The sequence below is a fragment of the Anabrus simplex genome, chromosome 2 (assembly GCF_040414725.1).
Source record: "Anabrus simplex isolate iqAnaSimp1 chromosome 2, ASM4041472v1, whole genome shotgun sequence".
NCBI lineage: Eukaryota > Metazoa > Arthropoda > Insecta > Orthoptera > Tettigoniidae > Anabrus > Anabrus simplex.
Window position 1 is genome coordinate 320,602,583 of NC_090266.1, and position 27,752 is coordinate 320,630,334.

The following is a 27,752-nucleotide window of genomic DNA, read 5'->3' on the forward strand; positions in this document are numbered from 1 at the left end:
ACTAATATCCTTCTCAAGAACTTTACGTAATGTTAATGTATGATGATTAAATTGCGACATGTTCAATAAATAATATACATAATGTGAAATATGCACTTTTGTTTGCAATGTATGCATTTGACTTAATATTTAAGGCGGGAAGATATTATGTACAATGATATTTCTGTCATTACTTAGTTACTGAATTTTATGTGTATGAAGTCACCTTTTATCTTACCGCCTTTTCTGCAGAGTGAATTTAAAGACTTCTTTAGGCAGACCTAGATTGCCCACAGGTACACGATAGTCAACTCGTGGAACTGGGGCGAGCGAGAAATGCTGTAATAATGTTGACAAGGTCAAGAAGGAGAGGAACTGAACCATCTTGTAGCCCATACAAGATCGACGACCGCCTCCAAATGGCAAGAAATGATCCGGCTTCACCAGACGACCATTTACAAGGAACCGCTCCGGTTTAAATGCTTCAGGCTCGGACCAAAGTTCTGGACTCATATGTAGATCATAATTGTTGAGGAAAATAAGCGTGTCCTTTTCTACTTTAAAACCTATAACAATAAGAGATGACTCAGTTAATCTACTGTATGTTACACAACTCATATTTTGAGGCCTATATTTTTCAGTTATACACGAGCAAGTTGTAGGGTTATATACTGTACCTGAAATAGAGCTGTCCTGATTGGCCACATGGGGCACAATTGGGGAGGCGATAAGTCTTAGAGCTTCCAGAGCTACAGCTTCTGTGTATGGCATAGCTGTCCTGTCTCCGAGTTCAACAGGTCTTACGTTAACTCCTCCCACACAAGTTACGGCATCCACTTCTTCCTGGATTCTTTGTTGTACTTCCGGGAGTGTTGTGATGAACCCCAAAATCTGAAATATAAAAAAATGAACGAATTTATTAATATGATATGGGAGTCTTCTAATGTAATTGAGGTAATTATTTCATTAAATGGTGGACTACTTTTCAGTGGAGAAATTTTAAATCCGTATACGTTTTAGAAACCAAGGTGACTCAGGGCATATTTTTGAATCGTGTGACCACGAGTGTAATTTATGCAACAAGTTAAAGATATCTGAAACAACTATGAGAAAAATACTTAAATAGGAGTTGATATACAGTACTTCTTTTTACCTTGAAAACAAAGCAGGAGAGTGCAGAGTGGCCACCGATGATATCCTCCAGAGCAAACATTGCGACATCAAGAGACATAGCTGGCTGCTGTTCACTGCGTACGTGGTTGATAAGAGCATCTACATAGTCCTCTTCTTCTTTCCATGGCGTCCAAGCATCCATTCGTGATGCAACTATTTCAGTCATCATGAATTCTCGAATTGAATGGCTCCACTCCTCTATCTGTGAGAAATGTTTCTTGTGAAACGGCAACAGCCAAGGGATGAAGTCTGCAGCGTAGCCCTGGTTCACTTCGTAGAAGATTTCGTCGAAGTTCTGAACCATTTGCATAAAGCCACTATCATCTTTATCAAAACGACGATTGCAGAAGTATGAAGTGAAAATGTTGGCCATAGCGAAAGAGAGTTGTGGTCTCAGATCGATTGATTCGAGGTGCGATTCTTTGAGATCTTCAACCAGCAAGTCCAGCTCTGCCGTGGCAATGCTATTGAGCAGGTGGAAGCGCGCAGAGAAGGCCCTCGGAAAGGTGTGGGTGCGAATCATTTCCCGGCGAGCCTTTTGCACGTCTGACCAGTCACAAAATGCAAGAGCTGTGAACAGAAAAAAGGAATGTTTTACATATTTACAAACGTAAATTTTACTTGTTAAATTTTAGGAGAAATAATTTTAGTTCATATTAGAAATGAACTGCAGGATAAAATACTAAGATAAATACATGGTAATAGCTGATATTGTCAGATAACAACATATTTGTTAATAATTATCCATTTTTTATTCGAAGTACAAATGTAACTTTAGTTATTGCATGAAAGGTCCTTATGCAGAATTTCCTTTAATGCGGCATCAGAATCTATCAAATAGCCGAAAAAAGTGACTTTTAAGTATGTATGTCGTGGGAGAGTCCTCAGCAGCATTTTCAATTGTGTGACATGCATTGCTACAACTCGTCCCTGGGCTAGTAAGGATATCCCCATTATGTATTGGAAGGATGTTCGTATAATCCAGGGTACTGAGGAGTACTAGATTTAATAAAATATTTCATACAGTATTTAAGACTGAATTGTTTAAATGTTGATGTCCTAATTTAGAGGAATAATTACTTCGCTGGAGCTTTATCAGTTGTTTCAAAATTACTAAGCATAATATGATTTTTAATGACGTAATGAACATTCTATAAGAAATCAGCTATGATCCTGAATCACAAGAATAATAGTTAATTTGTAGGTAAGTACTAAATAATGAAGAACCTTTCTTTGCTTTACAAACTTGAACTTGGGATCAATAAGCTATCTAATATTTAAAACTATAATTCTCTGCATACGCAGTATAATTTAATGTACTCACAGTTTTCTTTATCCCCACAGAAGAGTTGGTTGTATCTGCTGAAATTAGGTCGTCCATCGAAATGAGTTCCTTTGGTTAAAAGTACTTCTTTTATGTTTTCAAGTCCATTGACCACCAGGCAGGGTACGGAACCCAGGTGAAGCTTGAAAACATTTCCATAGTTCTTGGCCAGAACTCCAAAAGCTTGGTATGGCACGTCATACCCTGCCAGCAGATGAAGAGAGCCGATGACAGGCCATGACTTCGGGCCTGGTGGATCGACAAGTGCCAAGTTTTCAGTGTCTTTATTGTCCACTGACTTGTTTTGTTTTCTGAACCTCAGAGTGTCCAGTAAAAGTAAAAGCAGAACTATTATTAATCCCAGAAGTAAAATGTAGGAAGTGGTGCTCATCATGAAAAGTGGGCCCATTTCAAAATACTGGCTGCAATAGTAATAATAATACGTTCTTTTTTAGAAACGGTAAGTGTTGTAGCGTGAATTATGTAATGGATGCTCCTCAAAGTTAACGAAGGTATTCTGTAGAGAATTCTCAAATTCCAAAAATTAAATAGTGAAGTGACAGCGCGAGTTATAAGTAATTAAAATTTTGTAACGAAGACTCCGTGAGCTGCTTCTCAGAGTAAAAAAGACACGACTTTTTACTCTTACTTGAGAGAGCCGCAGGCCTCGTCTGAGTTCCACTTGATTCCGCCGCGGTTTATATAGTGCAGAGCACCAGCCGCGGTCAGTATGGCATTAATACAGGTTTCCAAGTCACTAATACATTATGGATGTGGAGGGCTTTCATGAGGTGACAAGGCTTAAGGCTTCTCTCTCTAGTGGCCAATAGGAAGCCTCGATGAATACCATTTACATAGTTTGTAACTTGCTGTTGGTTTTCTAAGTCACGGGGCGAAGGCTTGATAATGTAAATTTAGGCATAAGGAGTAGGCGAGGGAGTAGAGTGCTTGCTATTTGGATTGATATGAACCTTTTATTTCGCTACGATATGTTGTAAAATATAATCGGTGCGGTGAAAGGCAAAATCTCCCATTACCAACTACTAGTAAGTATATAAGTGAATAGTTTAGATCGGAAATGTTTACTCCAACTTTTGCGAGCATTTGCAAAATTTTTCCTCTACTCTCAGGTATCATAGGGAGAAATACCTTCTGTGCACAGTATGTATTTCAATGAAATCAAAATGACGATGGGATTTCTTCCTTTTTCGAATAATTTAAACGTTATGACCCCAAAGTTATAACAACACAGGAACTACCTACTTTCTAACAATGAAAGTACCAGAACTGATGAAAATGTACTCAATGAAATGGCGTATGGTTTTTAGTGCCCGGAGTGTCCGAGGACAAGTTCGGCTCGCCAGATGCAGGTCTTTGGATTTGATGCCCGTAGGCGACCTGCGCGTCGTGATGAGGATGAAATGATGATGGAGATGACACATACACCCAGACCCCCTGCCAGCGAAATCAGCCAATGATGGTTAAAATTCCCGACCCTGCCGGGAATCGAACCCGGGACCCCTGTGACCAAGGGCCAGAACGCTAACCATTTAGTCGCGGAGCCAGTCATGAAAATGCACTGAAATATAGAAAGAAACAATTACTTTGAACTCAGTAGTAACAGGGCAGGAAATTTTAAACACTGGACTAATAGGAATTCGTACACAGTGTATGTTCAGTCTTCAGCCCTAAAGCTGGTTGGATCCTCAACAGCTCTGCTATCAGCTGTCACAGATGGCCTAGGCATCACCGAAGAGGCGTACTAGGGAAATGAGGAGTGAGGTAGTTTCCCGTTGCTTTCCTCACTGAGCCAGAAGTTGCTATTACATATCAGTCTGCCGAGCCCACTGAGATGCATGCACCAACCGACCCTATGAGCAACATTTTCACACCATTCACAGCAGCGACTGGCTGCAGAAGGAATGGCATTACTAGCATCGCTCATACCTCAGTCACTTTCATATTGTCAACGCCAAGGATAAGACAGAGACAGATCAATGAAAGTAACAAAATTGCTCTAGCCTATACCAGAAGACATAGTGCACTGTAAACACTAGGTCCTGCCACCAAAGGCATAATACACAGTATCATAATTAATTTAGTATTACTGATCCACTTAAATTAAAATATACTACGACGTAACAACAATGCAATAAAACTATTCCATGGACTTTAACGCCGAACAGAAGGCATTTTCCTTTCATTGGGGTCTGACACTATCTCGTAGAAATGGGTGGGGCAAGGACGATGCTCTGTAGATTCTTCCTTTTTGTTCCAATCACGAACTACCATCTCGGTCCTGCCTAAATGGGGCTCGGACTGCCTTCCTTTTTACAAAACATTTTTAGTCCACCTTTCCCACACTCTCGGAGAAGGTGGGGACGGGGGTGTGAATTGTGTCGCTGTTTCACGGACGGATGCCCTTTCTGGCATCAACCTTTTGTGAAGGGATATCTTCACTACTGCGCGTTTCTCTGGTGGTTGGTTGTATGGTATGTTGTATGTACGAAGGGGAGTGTGTTGGAACAAGCACAAATACTTAGTCCCCGAGGCAGAGGAATTAACCAGACGTGAGTAAAATCCACTACCAGGCCGGAAATCGAACTCAAGATCCTCTGTACGGAAGGCTTCGATGCTGACCAATCACCCAAGGAGTCAGACATCATGTTTATATTTACTGTAAGTAAAAATTTGTATATCTCAAATCAATTTCACCAGCGATTAGAATTTCTTCCTGTTGAACTCAGTAGTAGTCGCCACAGAGTACCAATTGGAAGAATTGCCTGTTTTAATTTGTTTCCTCGTGGCAATTACTGAAGAAACTCCCAGGCTTTCTCGTGCAGAAACGATAAAACAGGCAAGGAGTTCGAGTGTGGGGGAGGGGTCACTCTTCATATTATCAATAAACAGTGTTTGCGGTACGTTTTGGGAATCATGTTAACAAGGGCGAGTGTTGTGTAGTGTGGGAGTGACGCTTGTAATGCAGTTTAAAATAGCTGAGTGTGTTCTAATGGAGGGCACTACTTAATTCTTACGGAACAATTTGATTTACCAACACATTATTGATATTTAGAAGGCTTAAAATATCGTATACTATCCTAAACCACCAGGGAAAGGATGTTACATGTGCGTAATCTATTACTCGTAAATCACGTACCGGCAACTTAAGTATTTATTATAATTTTAAAGTACAGTACATATTGTTGGATTTGCAAGCACTTCAGTCTCTTCAAGATGGTTGTCTTGATATTAATGAGTACATTGTAGCCCCTTCTCGGGCCAGTGATCTGCTGCAGACTGTAATCTTACGACTGCATGTCTTTTCTAACACACACTACATTACTTGTATGGAAAATATGTAGACTATTTCATCTTTAAATTGTTGCTGATAACTCATATATGGACTCATTTAAATTGCAAATACTAAATTTATTATTTTATTCAGAAGTATATCAAGACATACGAGAACAAATTAATAATTGTTAATAATATTTAATGTCCGCCTCTGTGATGTAGTGGTTAGTGTGATTAGCTGCCACCCCCGGAGGCGCGGGTTCGATTCCAGGCTCTGCCACGAAATTTAAAAAGTGGCACGAGGGCTGGAACGGGATCCACTCAGCCTCGGGAGGTCAAATGAGTAGAGGTGGGTTCGATTCCCACCTCAGCCATCCTGGAAGTGTCTTTCCGTGATTTCCCACTTCTCCTCCAGGCAAATGCCGGGATGGTACCTAACGGCCGCTTCCTTCCCTCTTCCTTGTCTATCCCTTCCAATCTTCCCATCCCCCCGTAAGGCCTCTGTTCAGCATAGAAGGTGAGGCCGCCTGGGCGAGGTACTGTCCATCCTCCCCAGTTGTATCCCCAGACCCAGAGTCCGAAGCTCCAGGACACTGCCCTTGAGGCGGTAGAGGTGGGATCCTTCGCTGAGTCCGAGGGAAAAACCGACCCTGGAGGGTAAACAGATTAAGAAAGAAAGAGAAAGAATTATAATTAATAATAATTAAAAGGTATCACACACTTCTGATTTTTATTCTGCTCATCACAAAACTATATATTAAGTCCTGGTGCCCTCAAGATGTGCTATAGTTAATACTTCAAAATAAATCACAGTATTCTTACTCGGTAATCATCTTCAAATACCGTGTTAAGTGTATGTTGTGCACATTTTGGTTTTGTTGGATATCCAAGAAGAATTTCTGGATCGTGAATTAATGGGAAGTCATTTTGGAAGTGATCTACTCTCTCAGAGGATGCTGAAGTACATACATTTGATTGCATATTCACCGAAACATAACGCGTGATTCTCAAGTCTTTACTTGGCGTCTCCGAAAACCGTAAACATGTAGTTACTGGGACGTAAAGCAAATAACATTAATTAATTAGCCTTTCCGACAACTAGTTTTCAGAAATACTATTCCAGACTTACCTTCCAGATTTCGAATCACTTCAGCGTCAGTTAGGATAAAGTACAAATCAAGCATACAGAAGTAACGTCTTAAATTTCACATTGCGTATTATCTGCACAGATCATACCTGTAGTCTACGTACTTGGTACTATGATATTATTTTAGTGAAGATCCAGACTGTCAGCATGTTCAAGAAGAGGCACATCACAGGTTAAACCTCACGATATCTCAAAGCCATGGAGAGGGTATGGCATCAAGCATGGGAAATGCGCAACAGAAACTATGCAATCTTGTTAAATGAATTACCGGGTGAGTCGGCCGTGCGGTTAGGGGTGCGCAGCTGTGAGCTTGCATCCGGGAGATAGTGGGTTCGAATCCCACTGTCGGCAGTCCTGAAGATGGTTTTTCGTGGTTTCCCATTTTCACATCAGGCAAATGCTGAGGCTGTACCTTAATTAAGGCCACGGCCGCTTCCTTCCCATTCCTAGGCCATTCCTGTGCCATCGTCGCCATAAGACCTATCTGCGTCGGTGCGAGTTAAAGCAAATAGAAAAAAAACTTAAATTACTCTAAAGTTTCATGTTGTACTCCCTTCACTTTCCGCAAATACGATCAATAAAAAAATTTCGGGGACAATTTTAATGGCATTATCATGCATATCTCCCTGGTGTTAAAAGTGTTCCTACCGGGCGAGTTGGCCGTGCGGTTAGGAGCGCGCAGCTGTGAGCTTGCATCCGGGAGATAGTGAGTTCGAATCCCACTGTCGGCAGCTCTGAATATGGTTTTCCGTGGTTTCCCATTTTCACACCAGGCAAATGCTGGGGCTGTACCTTAATTCCAAATCCCAGCCCTTTCCTCTCCCATCGTCGCTATAAGACCTATCTGTGTCGGTACGACGTAAAGCAAGTAGCCAAAAAAAAAGTGTTCCTCTGTAGTTGGCTATAATAATCCTTGCAATTGGCTTTACGTCGCACCGACACAGATAGGTCTTATGGCGACGATGGGATAGGAAAGGGCTAGGATTGGGAAGGAAGCGGCCGTGGCCTTAATTAAGGTACACACCGCTCTCGATAGCTGCAGTCACTTAAATGCGGCCAGTATCCGGTATTCTGGAGATAGTGGGTTCGAACCCCACTGTCTGCAGCCCTGAAGATGGTTTTCCGTGGTTTCCCATTTTCACACCAGGCACATGCTGGGGCTGTACCTTAATTAAGGCCACGGCCGCTTCCTTCCCACTCCTAGCCATCCTCACCATAAGACCTATCTGTGTCGGTGCGATGTAAAACAACTTGTAAAAGAATTAAGGTACAGCACCAGCATTTGCTTGGTATAAACATCGGAAACCACAGGAAACCATTTTCAGGGGTGCTGACAGTTGGATTCGAACCTACAATCTCTCGGATGCAAGCTCACAGCTGCGCGGACCTAACCGCACGGCCAACTCGCCCGGTTATAATAGTTCTTGCTGTGTCACCGTCATCATTAGAACTACCACACTGTTGATATCATCCGTTACTTGGAGGTATCTGAGACTCTGTGACTTTTGATAGGATAGATATTCTTCTTCTTCTTAATCTGGTTACTCTCCAGAGTTGGTTTTTCCTTCGGACTCAGCGAGCCCACCTCTACCGCCTCAAGGGCAGTGTCCTGGAGCGTGAGATATTGGGTCGGGGGATACAACTGGGAACGATAACCAGTACTTCGCCCAGGCGGCCTTACCTGCTATGCTGAACAGGAGCCTTGTTGGGGATGGGGAGTTCGGAAGGGTTGACAAGGAAGAGGGATGTAAACAGCCGTGGCCTAAAGTTAGGTACCATCCCGACATCTGCCTGGAGGAGAAGTGGGAAACCACGGAAAACCACTTCCAGGGTGGTTGAGATGGGAATCGAACCCACCTCTACTCAGTTGACCTCCCGAGACTGAGTGGACACCGTTACAGCCCTCGTACCACTTTTCAAATTTCGTGGCAGAGCCGGGAATCGAACCCGGGCCTCCGGGGGGTGGCAGCTAATCACACTAACCACTACACTACAGTGGCGGACGATAGGATATGTCACGGGAGAATACTGACGTAAATGAGGACTATTTGACTAGTTGTTGAATGGGTGGCTAAATTTCTAGAAAATATAACTCAGAGAATTAGAGTAGGTGAAGTGTCATGTGATCCTGTGATGGTTAAGAGAGTGTCCTATAGGTCAGTATTATTGGACCTTTATGTTTTCTTATATGATATGAGTAAAGAACCCGCCTCTGTGGTGTAGTGGTTAGTGTGATTAGCTGCCACCTCCGGAGGCCCGTGTTCGATTCCCGGCTCTGCCACGAAATTCGGAAAAGTGGCACGTGGGTTGGAACTGGGTCCACTCAGCCTCGGGAGGCCAACTGAGTAGAGGTGGGTTCGATTCCTACCTCGGCCATCCTGGAAATGGTTTTTCGTGGTTTCTCACTTCTCCTCCAGGCAAATGCCGGAATGGTACCTAAGTTAAGGCCACGACCGCTTCCTTCGCTCTTCCTTGTCTGTCCCTTCCAATATCACGCCCCCCCCCCGCAAGACCATCTGTTGAACTTAGCAGGTGAGGCCACCTCGGCGAGGTACTGGTCATCCTCCCCAGTTGTATCCCCGACCCAAAGTCTGAAGCTCCAGGACACTGCCCCTGAGGCGGTAGAAGTGGGATCTCTCGCTGAGTCCGAGGGAAAAACCGACCCTGGAGTGTAAACAGATAAAGAAGAAGTAGAAGAAGAAGAAGAAGAAGAAGAAGAAGAAGAAGAAGAAGAAGAAGAAGAAGAAGAAGAAGAAGAAGTTAGAATTCAAGAGGAAAAATTGGGGCAAATATTCATTTATAGGACGATGAGTAAGGTACTGGAGTACTTTATGAAGGGAAATGTTCGATAAATTACCAGAATTTTTAAAAACGTTGAAGAAAAATATAGGTAAACATTGATAGGGAATCTGCCACCGCGGCGACAGCTCTAAATACAGATCATTGGTGATTGATTGATTGATTTATTGATTGATTAGTTAATGTCTAGGAAGTATCTCAAATGCCAAGTTTATCTAATCGTTATATAAATATATTTCCTATTAAGACCCTGGCCACTACCTTCCCAGTCCTAGCAGTTTCCCATCCTTGCGTCGCCGAAACCCTTCGATGTGTTGGTGCGACTTTAAACCACTAGAAAAATAAAATTAAAAATAATGATGTGTTCAAGAAGTATTTACGTGATATAAGCTTACTGTATATTAGTAAGTATAAGTTACTTAAATCATTTAGTATCATTTTCTTAGGTGGAAATCTAACTAACTTCATGTATTAATCACGATTACAATAAATGGATTTTCTCTCCATAGTTGATACTCATCCGTGACTGGGAGAGAATTCATTCATTCATTCATTCATTCATTCATTCATTCATTCATATCGTTTACAATTAGGGGCAGAAAAATGATGGGTCTGAGGCACTGAGCCCAATGGCATGCACAATATACCGATGAACCATCACTTGCAAGAAATTTCTCATATTAATGACTAGGCCTACCCAGAGGATGAACTGCAAGACCTACGCTGAGTAGAAAAGACTGCCTCAAGATAGACAAGGCGACAAGGCTTGGCCTTTGGAATATGATCGTGATAATCCCAGAACATTTATATAAACCCTTCTACAACCAACTATCAAGCTAAATTCTGTGTGAAATTGGAAGTAGTTCACATTTTTAGTGTCTGTAAATTATTTCTGTGATATCTGCTTTGAAAAACTGTGGAGGTAGTCTTGAAGGAAATGTCTAAACTCAGATATTCGCATTATACATGTTATTACGTGTGAAGATCAACGCCTTAAAACCTCATCCACGAGAATAAGGAGATTGTGTTTTCTTATTTCATTTCGTTCTAAAACTCCAATGTACTAAGGGGCAGTATTATATTCTCCTTCCGTACCAAGAGGTCCCACTTCACCCCTCCAAAGGCGCTGAGAAATTCAATCGCCGACTTGGCTGCAGCCACACAGAGTTCGTGGAAACAGGCTTGGCCCACTTACCGCAGCAGTGAATAGGTATTAGCTACAAGCTTGTGCGTAGTACTGTCTACTTTTAATATATCATCGAGTGTTTAGTAGTTTACTGTGAGCTGTGGAGTCCTGCTTGTAATTCGCAGCAAGCCTCTCTAGGCGCTATCATGGTTTTGAAGCCTAGAGCCTAAACATTCACTGAGGTCATTTACAGGCCTTAGGATGACTTCTTCCCCCTGTAGGGGAAAATAAATACAAATATGATCATTATTTATTAATAGTGAGGATTTAACTTGATGGATGAAGTTTGGAACGATTTTTTTTTCTACGAAAATATAATTTATGCAGTTTAGACACAAGAATGATTTGACTGGGATTGCAGTGAGCACTCGGAAATTATTGAAGTTTTTTTTTTTTTTTTTGCTAGGGGCTTTACGTCGCACCGACACAGATAGGTCTTATGGCGACGATGGGATAGGAAAGGCTTAGGAGTTGGAAGGAAGCGGCCGTGGCCTTAATTAAGGTACAGCCCCAGCATTTGCCTGGTGTGAAAATGGGAAACCACGGAAAACCATTTTCAGGGCTGCCGATAGTGGGATTCGAACCTACTATCTCCCGGATGCAAGCTCACAGCCGCGCGCCTCTACGCTCACGGCCAACTCGCCCGGTTATTGAAGATTAAGTGATGATTGTTATTACATAGTGACTTCATTGAAGTGGAAGGGGAATATAATATATCTCTGATATACACCCACTGAGCGAGTTGGTCTCACGGTATGGGTCGCGTAGCTGTGAGCTTGCATTCGGGAAATGGTGGGGTCAAATTCCACCGTCGGCAGCTCTGAAGATGGTTTTGCATGGTTTCTCAATTTCACACCAGACAAATGTTGGGGCTCCACCTTAATTAAGGCCACGGCCGCTGCCATCCCAGTCCTACCACTTTCTCATCCTTACATCGCCGAAAACCTTGCACATGTTGGTGCGACGTTAAAGTACTACCAAAAAATAAAATAAATAAAAAATAGACGCACATCCAGTTTCTTTTCCGGTTATTTCTACTCTATGATTATTCCGAATCGGAATTTCGTTCTAGCATCATAACTTCTTAAATAATGAAAACTGACTAACTGTTAACACTTTTTTGAAGATAAATTGGACGGTCTTACGCTACAGAGGGCCACGCGACATTAACAAGACTTCGATAAAAGCTGAGAGAACTTTCTCACATTCCTACGACTTATATATTTACAGTATGAGCCCTTTCCATGAATGTGATTGTAGAAGAAAGATTTACTTACATTTTACACACAACACAACTTGTGGAACACTTCGCTAATAATAATGAAAAATAATGTTTTATTTTCATTAATTTGTGATTAATTTTAATAAATAATGTTATTGGCTTTCCGTCTCACTAACTACTGTTATTGTTTTCGGAGAAGCCGAGGTTCCGCAATTTAGTCCCGTAGGAGTTATTTTACATTCCAGTAAGTCTACCGACATCCGGCGGCCACGAGTTCGATTTCCGGCCGGGTCAGGGATTTTTAATTGTAAATGATTGATATCCCTGTCCTGTTGACTGGGTGTTTGTGTCGTCCTTAACGTTCCTTTCCTCACATTCAAGACTACACTTCCGCAAATCCAATTGCATGTAGGTCCATATCATATGGTGCAAATAGTGGCAAAGCATCCACAGGGGTCGACGCCACGAACAAATATCATTTTATACTTTTAAAAAAGTCTACCGACACGGGGCTGACGTATTCGAGCACCTTCAAATACCATCGGACTGAGCCGGATCGCACCAACCAAGCTGGGGTCAGAAGGGCTTCAACCGTTTGAGTCACTCAGCCCGGCTGTGGTTAATGTATTATTGATCCTGAGCCTCAGTATTTAACACTCGTAACTTATTGTACAATATGGTAACATAAAATGTACGACACTTTTGCGTAAATAATTTGCATTAAAATGTCCGTACGTATCGTTATTGTAAGAGTTACGTATTGAAATTGTATGTTTGTCAATGCGAAAAATAATGCAAATAATTACTGCTCAGACAAATCAACAATGAAACAATTCTTAGCATTACGGAATTATATTTTGTAACGGCACTGAATGTCTGCCTCTGTGGTGTAGTGGTTAGCGTGGTTAGTTGCCACTGCCAGAGGTCCGGGTTCGATTCCCGTCTCTGCCACGAAATTTGAAAAGTGGTACGAGGGCTCGAACGGGGTGCACTCAGTCTCGGGAAGTCAACTGAGTAGACGTTGGTTCGATTCCCATCTCAGCCATCCTGGAAGTGGTTTTCCGTGGTTTTCCACTTCTCTTCCAGGCAGATGCCGGGATGGTACCTAACTTAAGGCCACGGCTGTTTACATCCCTCTTCCTTGTCAACAATTCAGAACTCCCCATCCCCAACAAGGCTCCTGTTCAGCATAGAAGGTGAGGCCGCCTGAGCGAGGTACTGGTTATCCTTCCCAGTTGTATCCCCCTACCAGGACACTGACCATGAGGCGGTAAAGATGGGATCCCTCGCTGATTCCGAGGGAAAAACCAACCCTGCAGTGTAAACAGATGATGTAGAAGAAGAAGAAGAAGAAGAAGAAGAAGAAGAAGAAGAAGAAGACGAAGAGGAAGAAGAAGAAGAAGAAGTGCCACTTGGTTTAGTTTAGCAAAATACCAACCAGTTTAAGTAGGTGGGGAGGTAAGTTACGTAAGTTGGCGTCCGGCACCATTGCTAAATGGTTAGTGTGCTGGCCCTAGATCACAAGGATCCCGGGTTCGATTCCCGGCAGGGTCGGTAATTTTAACCACCATTGGTTAATTTTCAGGCACAGGGACTGAGTGTATGTGTCGTCTTCATCATCATTTCATCCTCATCACGAAGCGCAGGTCGCCTACTGGTATCAAATCAAAAGACCTGCACCTGGCTAGCCGAACCTGTCCTCGGACACTCCCGGCACTAAGAGGCATACGCCATTTTATTTTAAGTTGGTGTCCACAACACATTTTGTTTGATGCGGCCCCAGTCTTCCTACGAGCAAACACTTTGGAAGCTCCTTCTACAGTGTGTACGACATATTTGTGTAGCTGGGTGGGGTATGTACTTGTTAATTTTGCTGGAGTGAGTGAGGTAAAACCAATGAAAATTCACATTCCGGATGACTGCATACATTTTTCACAATCTGGTTTTGATCCTTGAAATAATACTGAAAATCACCCACAACCTTGAAGCACCAGAATAATAGTAGGTCGCCGGGACGGATGCACGGCTAAATGCCGAAAATTCTTTGCTGATTTTTAAATTATAAAACCTGCACACTAGTATTATACATACAAATTCGAATAATTTATATGATACAAGTCACAGCATATCCAAATCGGTACAGTCACGCTGCAACCCCAAAAGCAACTTTGGGAGTGGTCAGTGCCTGGATGGCCGACCATCCAGACCTTCCACATACCGAGTCGTATTTGTCGCTGTGCCAACCTGGTCAACGGTCAATACGAGTGGAGTGTGACTATCAATGAATGAATGAATGAATGAATGAATGAATGAATGAATGAATGAATGAATGAATGAATGAATCAATCAATCAATCAATCAATCAATCAATCAATCAATCAACATCCTAAAACTATTAAAATTTAATTAAATTATTAAAACTCCTGAAACACTTAAAACTATTCGAACAAACACACCCAAATATACGCCGACAGAGGAGCGCAAAGGCGCACTGGTATCGGCACACTCAAATCACATAAGTCTTCGGAGATGTGTGGCATATCGTCGCTGCCGGGACAAAACCTCCTATGTGAAATATTTTAGCTTAGAACTTTGACCGGTAAGGTTCTGTCATCTAAGGTGCAATATTGTCTGAATGTTGTCAAGGCATTCTCGCTCTTCATAATGTATGTGCTGCGGGTCAGTATATCTCCAAAAATATTATCACATAGGAGGTTTTGTCCCGGCAACGACGATATATGGATGATAGGTTTTGATCCGCAGTCCGTATAAACAAGACGAGTAAACGTTTTGCCTGAAAATAACAGTACATAGACAAGTTTTCAGAAATCATCGAAATCTATCGGAGACTACCTGTTGCGCAGTAATAATTCACTGCTACTTTTGCTTCAGTCAGTGGCTTTTTTTGTTATTTGTTTTACGTCGCACCGACACAGATAGGTCTTATGGCGACGATGGGACAGGAAAGGCCTAGGAATGGGAAGGAAGCGGCCGTGGCCTTAATTAAGGTACAGCCCCAGCATTTGCCTGGTGTGAAAATGGGAAACCACGGAAAGCCACCTTCAGGGCTGCCGACAGTGGGCTTCGAACCCACTATCTCCCGGATGCGAACTCACAGCTGCGTGCTCCTAATCGCACGGCCAACTCGCCTGGTCAGTGGCTTTTGTCCCTGGAGCTTATTCTATCTTTTCAGACATGTACGGTTTGTTTTTTACTGTTGTAAAAATGGAAAACCACGGAAAATCATCTTTATGGCTGCCGGCAGTGAGATCCGAACCCACCATCTCCCGAATGCAAGCTCATAGTTACGCGCGGCCAACTCGCTCGGTACTTCCAGAGTTTGACTGGTGAACAAATATGCCGCCGTGATGTGATAACCTCCCACCCTGCTAGTCCGGGTTCGATTCTCGGCTTTGTCACAAATTGAACACTAGTTTGATGCATTAGAACGGGATGGCCACCGCCTCAGAGAACAGAACCGAATAGAGACGTGAGTTAAAAGAAAGCTCTCGTCATCTTAGACGTGGCCTTCTGTGAATGGCAGGATGGTATCTCCTCAGCCACTTCCTTAGCAGTCGCGTAGACACAGGTTATCAGTCAAGGTGTCCCATGTGAAACAACTCTTCTAAACGATATGTAGGCTACATGGAGTACAACTTCAGGACCCTCGTTAGCTTACAGATACGCCAATACTTCTAATTATCGACTGTTATTACGTGAAAATGATTATATTTTTCAGTCCGAGATGCAATGGAAATACGCTGAATGACATTACACGAATGGCGAAATGTTGTAAGCAAGTTTGCTAGTTGTTTTACTCGCACCGACACAAATATGTCTTATGGCGACGATGGGACAGGAAAGGGCTAGGAGTGAAAGGAAGCGGCCGTGGCCTTAATTAAGGTACAGCCCCAGCATTAGCCTGGTGTGAAAATGGGAAACCACGGAAAACCTTTTTCAGGGCTGCCGACAGTGGGGTTCGAACCTACTATCTCCCGAATACTGGATACTGGCCGCAATTAAGCGACTGCACCTATCGAGCTCGGTTCTAAGCAAGTCTGAGTACTGATGATGATTTTTGTTGTTTAAAGGGGCCTAACAACTAGGTCATCTGCCCCATTCTGAGTACTTGCTGGAGATATTGAGCCCGGTCAACTCTGGGTGTCCACGCTTTATATCCTGGCTGCGTACCTCAGTGAACGAAATAAGCTCCTCCACTTACCTTAATTCATAATTAGCAATGTATTATGTCGTATTTTCACATATCCTACCTACTTCTCTTACATTTTCTAGGTAATAAACTCTTGTCCATTTGCATTTTGTCGTCGTCTTCTTCTTCTTGTTCCTCCTAGCCTTTCCCCAGTTACCTGGGGTCGCCACTTTGTATGGACTTAGCCCCATTCTTACGGCTGGATGCCTTTCCTGACGCCAGTTCTATGTGGAGGGATATATTCACTGTTGCGTGTTTCTGTGGTGGTTTGTAGTGTGTTGTGTTTTGTATGTAAATGAATATGTGTATTAAGACGAGCACGAACACCCAGCCCCCAAGCTGGAAGAATTAACTAGACAAAATTAAAATCCCCGACCCGGCCGGGAAACGATTGCGGGTCCCTCTGAACCGAAGGTCAGTACGCTGAACATTCAGCCAAGGAGCCGGACTCCGTTTGTATCACAGGCTGCCATAATATTTGCCGATTTCTACCTGAAGATACATATTGAACCCATAATTCCACGATGAGAATTTTTTTTTATTTTCTCAATATTTATTTCAAATCAACAAGCTACTTTTATTTTTGAGGGCAGACATGTTGCGCTCCTAAGAGCCTCGATGTCGCGTGGGAAGGATCTCACCCGTGGCAGGCTCGTGAAACACCGTGACACCTCGGCGGTCTTCGAGTGCCCGATAATTCTTTAAATTCACGGAATTCTGCGTAACGAGGGATTTTGGCAATGCAGTAAATAAAGAAACAAATCATCTAAATTATTCTTAAACCCTACGTGAAGACAGATCCCCCAGGGTAAATTATAAATGCAGTTAAGCCTAAGTACAAGTCAGCGTCAGATCAGTGAACTAGCTCCACGTGCCAAGGTCAAGGGATGAAGAAAACGCGCGAAACGTCCGGGCAGAAATAATTTATTTCACCTGTTGTGAGTGTGGTAAAATTATGAGATTAACATCTAAAATAATTACAAGTCTGTCCGGAAGTTTGGGACAAGTCTCATAAAAATCGGTCTATTGGACGCGAAATTAGCAGATTACGCAATCAAGCTTAGTTGTGTGTGTAGCGTCCCTCCTATAGACTATAAGAGGAACCCCCCATTGCATATTTTTCAGTGTCGATCTGGTTTTTGAAGCGGCGGTAGCTTACGCCCGTCGTCAGCAGAAAGTTGTACCAGATTGATCTACAAACGACTTAGTACATGTTCGTGGCTGAGGTCCACCCAGTCGGTTAGAAAGGGAAGGTGACAGAAAATTTCTGAACTATTGCCGACAAATTGTGAAAGTATAGGCGCCTGTTAAAGTACACAGCAAATGTTACTGTATCACCTTATGTGCGATTGAAAGTGGTAAGAGAATTGGGAAGCTAGTCAGAGTAGCTTTGATTTCGTTATCTGTTGAACACCTGGTGTGTTTGTGGGTGACAGAGAGAGACAACTCTGGGACGAAAGCAGACAGTAGCAGTTGACGGCAGAACGAGGGAGGTTCGTGGTACACATTATAACGAGGAAAGTGCGTGATTTGTGTTGTAATTTAATATCGTGTGAAAAAGGCAGTGTTTGTAAGAGTGATATGTTGGAAATGATGATGTAATTTGTGCAAATGTACGGCTAAAGGCACGAGGTCAGCTGGCGACGATGTAGCCAGAATACTGGGAATGACGCCATGTGCAGGTCTGTCTATATTTGCATTATGTTGTAGTTAGATTTTTTTTGTTCTGTCCCAACATACTTTTCAAGATGATTGTCGGGTTGATATTTGTAATTATCAGGCGAAAAGTGTTATAATTTTGGTCAGCGTGTGAAAATTTTAGCTTGAAAATTTCACGTCAAGAAACTGTAAAAATGCGACGTTTAAATCTGGTGTTAATATTCTATGAGATATTGTCCAAAGCGAGAAAATTTAGGAAAGCTATAATTGTAAAATAGTCGTGAAGAGTGTCTTAATTTCAAATATCAGTTGAATTCAGAAATGTTTGTCGATAATAATAATAATAATAATAATAATAATAATAATAATAATAATAATAATAATGTCTACCGTGGGATAAAGAAATTTGTCTATGTTAAAAGTGCATTTAACCTGTATATTTTACAAGGATCACAGGCACTTAGAATTTCAGTGAAATTCGATAGAGTTATATTTATTTATGGGAAGTAAAAATTTTGGGACATCGTGTATATCAGTGATACGGAAAGTCGCGGTGTGTTCTTGGATTCTCGAGGTCCGAAAGTCGTAGTAATAGTAAAATAAAGAGGTGTATTTCATAATGGTTGTTGTTTTCATTAGAGGATTGAAAAATGAAAGGGGTCTTGGAAATATAAGAAAAATGGGTTGAGAGCGAAGAATTTATATATGTGGAGATGAGAGGGATAGGAATATTGAAGATGAAACGAAGCCTGGATTTTAATCGATACCGCTGGGATAAGGCGAGGAGAATGAGTTTGAGACAGGCTATGTTTGCCGAGGAAGTATTTGTGAAACAGACTGTATTGTGACAGGCTGTAGAGTATTCCGCTACCAATCCGAAATGTGAGACGACTACTGTGTGAGGCATCGTAGATTTCTAGTAAGATCCCAAGTGAAAACGACTCCAGTAAAAGGTTAAAAATCTTGGTAGTAAAAGTCAAGCGACTAGTTACGTAAAGCCCGTATGAATATTAAGATAATGCGACCTCAAGGATAAAAGAGCATTTCGAATACATGGTTGGTGTTGTATTGAATTTCGTTTCACTGGATATGTCATTGATATAAATATTTGGAATTGACGGTAGGCGATTTGAGAGTTTCTAAATGCGGTAGTGATGATTATTATTTTGAATACATCCACTAAATGGTAGACGTGTGTTGGTAGTTATCATTGCTTCCCTAAAAACTTCATTGCACAGGCTGAGATTGTGTTTGAGTTGGAGAATTGTTCGTCACGTATATTTATTTTCGAGTTCACGTATTGTAACGAGATGGAGACTTACTGCATGTTTCGACTTGCATTCGTTTAATAGTAAGAGACGCGGTCCCATGTGTATTGAAATGTCAGAGTTGGTTTGAAATTGTTAGTTCGCCTGATATGCTAGGGGATACGTAGTACGATCCATTCTGACGCCCGACAATAGATTTAGGACGTCACATGTTATCCTTGGAGTTACTGATGATATGTCCTAGTTCACGCCCGACGATAGAATTTTTAAGGTATCGTGTACATAGAGATTAGTGTTAGGATGTACAGATTTTAAGTGAGCCGGACGAGAGGTCTGGGATGTCAGCTGTACATACTCAAGTCTCAGATTAGATGTTTCTTTTGTTTTCGCGAAGTGACTTTGGCGAAGGTAGCCTCTACAGTAAAATATGAAATATGAAGAGGGTTAGATCGACAATAATGAGGCCAACTAGTGCGTAGCTCCAACATTCGAAGGGTGTTCCTTGATATAACGGGGCCGCTATCGGTGAATGAGGGTTGCCCAAATATTGGATATCGACCTGATGGAGATTAAATATTTTTGCTGTAATTCTCCATGTGTGTTGAGTTTTAATGACTTCGATATGTTATTTTATTTTACGGACTTAATTGTTTTGTCGTTCTGACGCCCGTTTCGTTTTGATAGTGTGCATATTGACACTCAGTGTATTAGCGTGAGACTTGAGTTGCGAATGCGGTTTCGATTCGTCAGCCAGTAATATTATTTTATTTTCAATCTTCGTCGTACTTTCATTTTATTCGTAGTTGAATTCGATTAAGTAATCATTTTATAGGTAGTGTGTTGGGACAGACAATAAGTAGACGGATCTGTAAAGGTAGTCATTGTTTTTTTTTAGGAAAGAATTCCTTAAAGTTGTAATATTTTTTCAATGTGGACTGGTAATTTCATTAAGCGTAACATAACCATTTCTAACCTGAAAATCGGTTTGATAATAATACTTTTCAAGTGATTTACCACTTTTTAATTAACTTCAGTGTTTGGCATTTCTTCTAAATGCGTGATGAATAAGTGTTTCCTGCATTTCGCAGTTTTGTTCCTTTAGAACGACGTAACGTAAGATCCTCGCGGATCATGTTGTTGTTGGTTCCTTCCGAACAGCTGTTTGGGTGATGCACATTTAGCATCGGGATTACCTTATCACTTAAGGGTGTCATGAATGACAAATACATGGTGGAATTTTATTTCAATTGTGAATGATGCTGTTAACTTGTAGTGAACACCATGCTTTCCCATAATATTTCGCAACCTATCCAAAGCAACTGATAGTCAATTTGGTTCGATTAAGGGTCCATTCGGCGGGTGTTCCGTATCCGTAAAGGGTATTCGACTGGTGGATAACTTTAATTGAGAGGAAATCAGGCGTTCTACTTGTTGAAAGTCAGATTTTCCACGGATCGTGTGGATTAATTCTCAGTTCTCGTTTGGAGTAATAGGTGCCCGGTTTTCAGGTCTTTCCTTTTTCAGTTTTTCAGTTTCGCTGTCCACTAATATACTCATTTCTCCGAAGCAACTCTTCGATATTGTGAGAAATAAATCAACGCTATGCAATGTGACTGCGTTTGAAACATTCAATAATATATAATTTATAACTTTTTTCTCTCAAGGATTTATATTAAAATAACAATGTTGTCGTGTCATTTCGATTTTAATAAAAGTTAGTGAACCCCATCGTTTGGTTAAGATCGTGACCGAATTTATTCCCGCAACGACCCATGATTTAAGAGTTCTATATTGTTCTACTGTAGCAGCCGTATCCGACCAACGATGGAATGGTAAGTTCAAGGGTTCAGTAAAATGTGTTAGTTTTCCCCTGGTCATTCTAGGAGGAAAAACATAAACTACTTACTGTGGATGAAACAGTCCATCTGCTCCAATTTCATGTCTCTTTCCTGACATTTGATACTTCTAAGGCTCTTTTCTTGAGCGTGCTGAATGTTATGCCATACCCACTGTGTTTCAGTACAAGTATGTTCATCATTACATACTTCCCTGTCAACATCTAATTCAAGACGTCTTCTTCGAGCAGAATATAACCTAAATGGGCCTAACTAAAAAAAATCATTGCATTCGGGCGATATTTCTAAATCGCTGACAAAGTGAAGGCAGTTCCGTAGCCGGAAAAAGCTTGATATACTACCATTGAACAGGTTCCAAAAATACTTAATTCTAGGAAGTTGTAATGCACCCATGGCTATAATTATTCCTTCTCAGAAGATGTGCTAGGTCTAAAACGACTCTTTCCTGATTGTAAAGCTTTTGTTTGAGAAAATACTTCTTCTTCTTTATCTGTTTACACTCCAGGGTAGGTTTTTTCCCTCGGACTCAGCGAGGGATCCCGCCTCAAGGGCAGTGTTCTGGAGCTTCAGACTCTGGATCGGGGATACAATTGGGGAGGATGACCAGTACCTCGCCCAGGCGGCCTCACCTGTTATGCTGAACAGGGGCCTTGCGTGGAGGATGGGAAGATTGGAAGGGATAGACAAGGAAGAGGGAAGGAAGCGGCTGTGGCCTTAAGTTAGGTACCAACCCGGCATTTGCCTGGAGGAGAAATGTGAAACCACAGAAAACCACTTCCAGGATGGCTGAGGTGGGAATCGAACCCACCTCTACTCAGTTGACCTCCCGAGGCTAAGTGGACCCCATTCCAGTCCTCGTACCACTTTTCAAATTTCCTGCCAGAGCCGGGAATCGAACCTGGGCCTCCGGGGGTGGCAGCTAATCACACTAACCAATACACCATAGAGGCGGACCCATCAAAAATACTTTTTGTGTAAATAGCTGTGGAAGAATTACAGGGGAGATCCTTTTTGTCATTCTTATGCGGTTCAGAAATCCATTCCGCAGGACATCGTGTTGTGAACATTACTTCAGTTACCTTTACCTTCAGTTATGAGGTGAGAAATCCAATGCATGCTATCCTGAACGTGTTCACCACCCGTACCTGTAGTATTATTCTGTTTATGCAATTTACAGTCGTTAGTTGTTGTGATAATCACATGACCATCCGAAAACAAGCTTTCTGTTTCTTCCTCACTTTGCCCTCCATTGACATCTACCACAACGCTATTATTTGGCACTGCATCATCACTAAATATTTCTAGTTCTGTTATTTCACCTGAATCACCAATACCAATAATATCTGAATGTTCAAAGATGTACGCATTATTGAGTATTAAAATGTTTTGGATCGTTAGACACTTCATTCAACGTGAATATGTAGTATAATGTACCGTTACATTCAAATTCACATTCCTACAGCACTTTCAGTTCCAGGGTAACAATGTAACTGTAGTACATAACAATGGTAGTTTGAACAGCCATCAACAAGAATTTAAATATCACAACAGTTGGAAAGCAAAGAAAGAGCACAAAGCAAACAAAAGAATACACTGCGTAGCATTCCTTTCTTTAAAATGAGCTTCCGTTGGCAGGGTCGCTAGTTGATTGGCTTGTCACGAGATATAGCAACCAAAAGACCAACACCTAATAAACAGACCCCTTGGCCAAACCATAGCATCATTATCCAGAATAATAATAGTAATAATAGTAATAATGTGCAGTTTATGTATGTGTATGTGAGGATCTTCAAAAGGCAGAAGTATTCAGTCAGCAGTATGTAAAGATTGTTGGTTACAAGGATAATGTCCAGATAGAGGAGGCGACTAATGCTAAAGAAGTATTAAAATTTACGTATGATAACAATGACATTTACAATAAGATACAAAAGTAAAAAACTAGAAAAGCAGCTGGAATTGATAAGATTTCTGGGGATATTCTAAAGACAGTGTGTTGGGATATAGTACCATATCTGAAGTACTTATTTGATTATTGTTTGGTTGAAGGAGCTATACCAAATGAATGGAGAGTTGCTATAGTAGCCCTGTGTATAAAGAAAAGGGTGATAGACGTAAAGCTGAAAATTACAGGCCAGTAAGTTTGACATTCATTGTATGTAAGCTTTGGGAAGGCATTCTTTCTGATTATATTAGACTTGTTTGCTAAATTAATAACTGGTTCGATAGAAGGCAGTTCGGTTTTATGAAAGGTTATTCCACTGAAACTCAACTTGTAGGATTCCAGCAAGATATAGCAGATATCCTGGATTCAGGAGGTCAAATGGACTGTATCACGATTGACCTGTCTAAAGCATTTGATAGGGTGGATCATGGGGGACTACTAGTAAAAATGAGTGCAATTGGACTAGACAAAAAAGTAACTGAATGGGCTGCTATATTTCTACAAACTAGATCTCAGAGAATTAGAGTAGGCGAAGCTTTATCTGACCCTGTAATAATTATGAGGGGAATTCCTCAAGGCAGTATTATTGGACCTTTATGTTTTCTTATATATATATAAATGGTATGCGTAAAGCCAAAGACCGTAGGCGTGTTCAAACACCCGATCCCGTGAGATCTCCAAAGTTAAGCAACATTGGGCGTGGTCAAGATTTGGATGGGTTGCCACGCGCTGTTGTTGGGGGGGGGGGTAAGGGAATGGAGGAGCGGAAAGGAACTGGCCACCCTACCGCACGTAAACTCCGGTTCAGGCACACCTCTGCGGAGGTTCGGACCTGCCTTCCGGCAGAATACACTCTTACCTTACGTTATATGAGTAAAGAAGTAGAATCAGTGGCAAGGCTTTTTGCGGATGATGTTGTTCTGGATAGAGTAATAAGTAAGTTACAAGATTGTGAGCAACTGCATCATAACCTCGATAATGTTGAGAGATCGACAGCGGGCAATGGTATGATGAAATGAACTGGTGTATGGCTTTTAGTGCCGGGAGTGTCCGAGGACATGTTCGGCTCGCCAGGTGCAGGTCTTTTGATTTGACTCCCGTAGGAGACCTGCGCGTCGTGATGAGGATGAAATGATGATGAAGACAACACATACACTCAGCCCCCGTGCCAGCGAAATTAACCTATGGATGTTAAAATTCCCGACCCTGCCGGGAATCGAACCCGGGACCCCTGTGACCAAATGCCAGCACGCTAACCATTTAGCCATGGAGCCGGACAATGGTATGATGATAAACGGGGTTAAAAGTCAGGTTGTGAGTTTCAGAAATAGGAAAAGTCCTCTCAGTTTGAATTATTGTGTTGATGGGGTGAAAGTTCCTTTTGGGGATCTAGGTGTTAATATAAGGAAAGATCTTCATTGGGGTAATCACATAAATGGGATTGTAAATAAAGGGTACAGATCTCTGAACATGGTTATGAGGGTGTATAGGGGTTGTAGTAAGGATGTAAAGGAGAGGGTATATAAGTCTCTGGTAAGACTCCAACTAGAGTATGGTTCCAGTGTATGGGACCCTCAATAGGATTACTTGATTCAAGAACTGGAAAAAATCCAAAGAAAGCAGCTCGATTTGCTCTGGTTGATTTCCGACAAAAGAGTAGCGTTACAAAACTGTTGCAAAGTATGGGCTGGGAAGACCTGGGAGAAAGAAGACGAGCTGCTCGACTAAGTAGTATGTTCCAAGCTCTCAGCGGAGATATGGCGTGGAATGACATCAGTAGACGAACAATTTTGAGTGGCGTCTTTAAAAGTAGGAAAGATCACAATATGAAGATAAAGTTGGAATTCAAGAGGACAAATTGGGGCAAATATTCATTTATAGGAAAGGGAGTTAGGGACTGGAATAACTTACCAAGGGAGATGTTCAATAAATTTCCAATTTCTTTGAAATCATTTAAGAAAAGGCTTCGAAACCACAGATAGGGAATCTGCCACCTGGGCGACTGCCCTAAATGGAGATCAGTATTGACTGATTGATTGATTCTCTCCATCAGCTGAAGATAATCTCTTGTTACTGCTAATTTATATATTTTAGCATTGTCCGCGTTACCTATGCAGAGCAATACAGCAGAATGTATTTCCCAACACCATCATCCGGGGATAATTCTGCAAGTCTCATCAGGCAAGTGGTGTGATAGAAACTTATTTCTCAAGTTCTAAAAAGTTTTGCTCAATATAAACACACGCGCACTCCTAGCTTTAAAATGTACTTTCGCTGCTAGGGTGTCTAGTTGATTGACTTAGGGGCCGATGACCTTAGATGTTAGGCTACTTTAAACAACAAGCATCATCATCATCATCAGTTGATTGACTTGACATGCCCACCTCATTGTTGCGGTACTCCTCATGTTTGCTGTGCCTGTACTTCCAAAAAACTATCATTGTATGACATATTTTAACTTTTCTGATGCACCCTGTTCGTAAGTCAGATGTTGTTCTCCCAAACGATTTATTTACTTCTTCTCCTGTGAAGTAATAAACGAAATATTTACTTCAGTATTGACGTCCATTACGTACGGCTGATAATAATTCATGAATTAGGCCACTTACACAACGGGAAATGAAACACAAGAACAGTTGATATTTTGTGTCCGATAGCAATATTAGAAACCATGCCAGTAGTTAGTGGGACGTACAATCAAGAACTTTTTTCTTTGCTATTTGCTTTACGTCGCACCGACACGGCGACTAGGACTAGGAGCGGGAAGAAAGCGTCCGTGGCTTTATTAAGGTGAAGAGTGAAAAAACCTTCAGATCTACCGACGGTGGGGTACGAACCCACTATCTTCCGAATGCATGCTCACAGCTTCGCGACCCTAACCGCACGACCAACTTGCTCGGTATTATTATTATTATTATTATTATTATTATTTCTGACTCTTTGGCTGAATGGTCAGAGTACTGGCCTTCGGTTCAGAGGGTCCCGAGTTCGATTCCCGGCCAGGTTGGGGATTTTAACCTTCATTGGTTAATTCCAGTGGCCCGGCGGCTGGATGTTTGTGCTGTTCCCAACATCCCTGCAATTCACACCCACACCACACATAACACTATCCTGCACCACAATAACACACAGTTATCTACACATGGCAGATGTCGCCCACCCTCATTGAAGGGTCTGCCTTACAAGGGCTGCACTCGGCTAGAAATAGGCACACGAAAATTATTATTATTATTATTATTATTATTATTATTATTATTATTATTATTATTATTATTATTATTATTATTATTATTATTATTATTACCATCTGATGGGTCTATTGTATCCTGTGTGACATGATATTAATGTATACCTATGTTTTCCACTAAAGCTATCTCTTTGATTATTTTAATGCACAGATATTACAAGGCGTATGTGTCTCGCAAAATATTACAACAAAGCTGAACGGTTTCTAAATTTAAAAAAAATATAAAATCTGTATTTTTGTGCTGTTTTGGAAATCATTGGATTTCTTTTTAATATTACTTTTATTAACATTTGTTTAATTGCATCCAAATACATGGTAAGAGTTTAATTTTGAAGAAAACATATTCACAAATATATCAGTAAATACATGACCCTAAGAAATTTTCAGTCCGAATCCCAGGCGTCACTTTCTTAGGCAGCATTATCATTGTCAGAGTTTCCATCATGTAGCAGACGCTCAAGGTTTGGCCGATGCTGTGCGCCAATGGATAGTATATTCTTCCGAATGTCTCTTGCTTTCGCTGGTTTCATCTTTAGTTCACTGTTGTAGGCCTTCGTTAAAGCTGCCAAATTACAAACACGCTTTTCTTTAAATTGAAATATGTGTGCCACTAGTCCACTAGTTGATGTGCTAACAGTCACATCATTGCTGCGATACTGAATAAGCTTGTATGATGTGACTTTCTACTAACCTTCATGTTTAGACAGTGGCACAGTTACTTTTGCAAGGAAGGTTTTGTAATCCATGCTCATGGATTGATCAACGTGAACAACGTGTATATTTCTAGCACTCTTCTCCAAGATGTCTATCCATTGTTGAGGAATGTACACAGTGTCCTGCTTCCTCTTCTTCAACTCCTCAACTCAGTACAAGTATATGCGTTTAGAGTCAGAACAGCATTTGTTCATGCACTTGTGATATTTTGATTATTATAACTCAAAATAGATGTCCACAAAACGGATATTTTGTGCCTGTTCTGATTGCCAAGTGAAAGTTTACGACGAGACGATTCCAGCGATACCCATAACTCATATAGCGTCTGTGCTGTTTTGGAATTCATGGCTTCAATTAATTATATTATTTTGTGAATTAAACATATAGTTAGTTAATACGGATAAAAGATCTGAAATAAGTTACATCTAAATGTTAGCAACAACGGCGGCCACGTTATCATTCTTAGCCCTTTCGAATATTAGTGTCGCCGGAAACTTGTACTGTACAATAAGGTCTTAAATCGCCAGCAGAAGAGGAAAAGAATATAGGAAGTCACAAAATTGTCTTCAGCAGTAGGTGATGGCATGGGATACACAGGATACATATTATTCTTGTATTCATGAACATTCTGTGAACAACTACTATTTACTTTCAGCACATTTTGTATATGTATAATGAAGTGTTATTAACATTAGTGTAAAACGCAAATTACACACATTTATTCACAACTTT

The 27,752-nt window shown here is 41.4% G+C and overlaps 1 protein-coding gene across 1 annotated transcript in view; it reads right to left on the reverse strand.

Moving 5' to 3' along the window:
- Positions 1-213: 213 nt before the first annotated feature.
- The window catches only part of LOC136863529 (cytochrome P450 307a1-like), a 113,927-nt gene continuing 86,388 nt past the window's right edge, over positions 214-27,752 (reverse strand). Inside the window, exons 2-5 of the mRNA XM_067139915.2 lie at positions 2,477-2,898; positions 1,133-1,722; positions 657-870; positions 214-545 (exon numbers count right to left, since the gene is read on the reverse strand). Coding sequence (XP_066996016.2) covers positions 214-545; positions 657-870; positions 1,133-1,722; positions 2,477-2,898 — 1,558 coding nt within the window. The remainder of the gene's footprint in view (positions 546-656; positions 871-1,132; positions 1,723-2,476; positions 2,899-27,752) is intronic.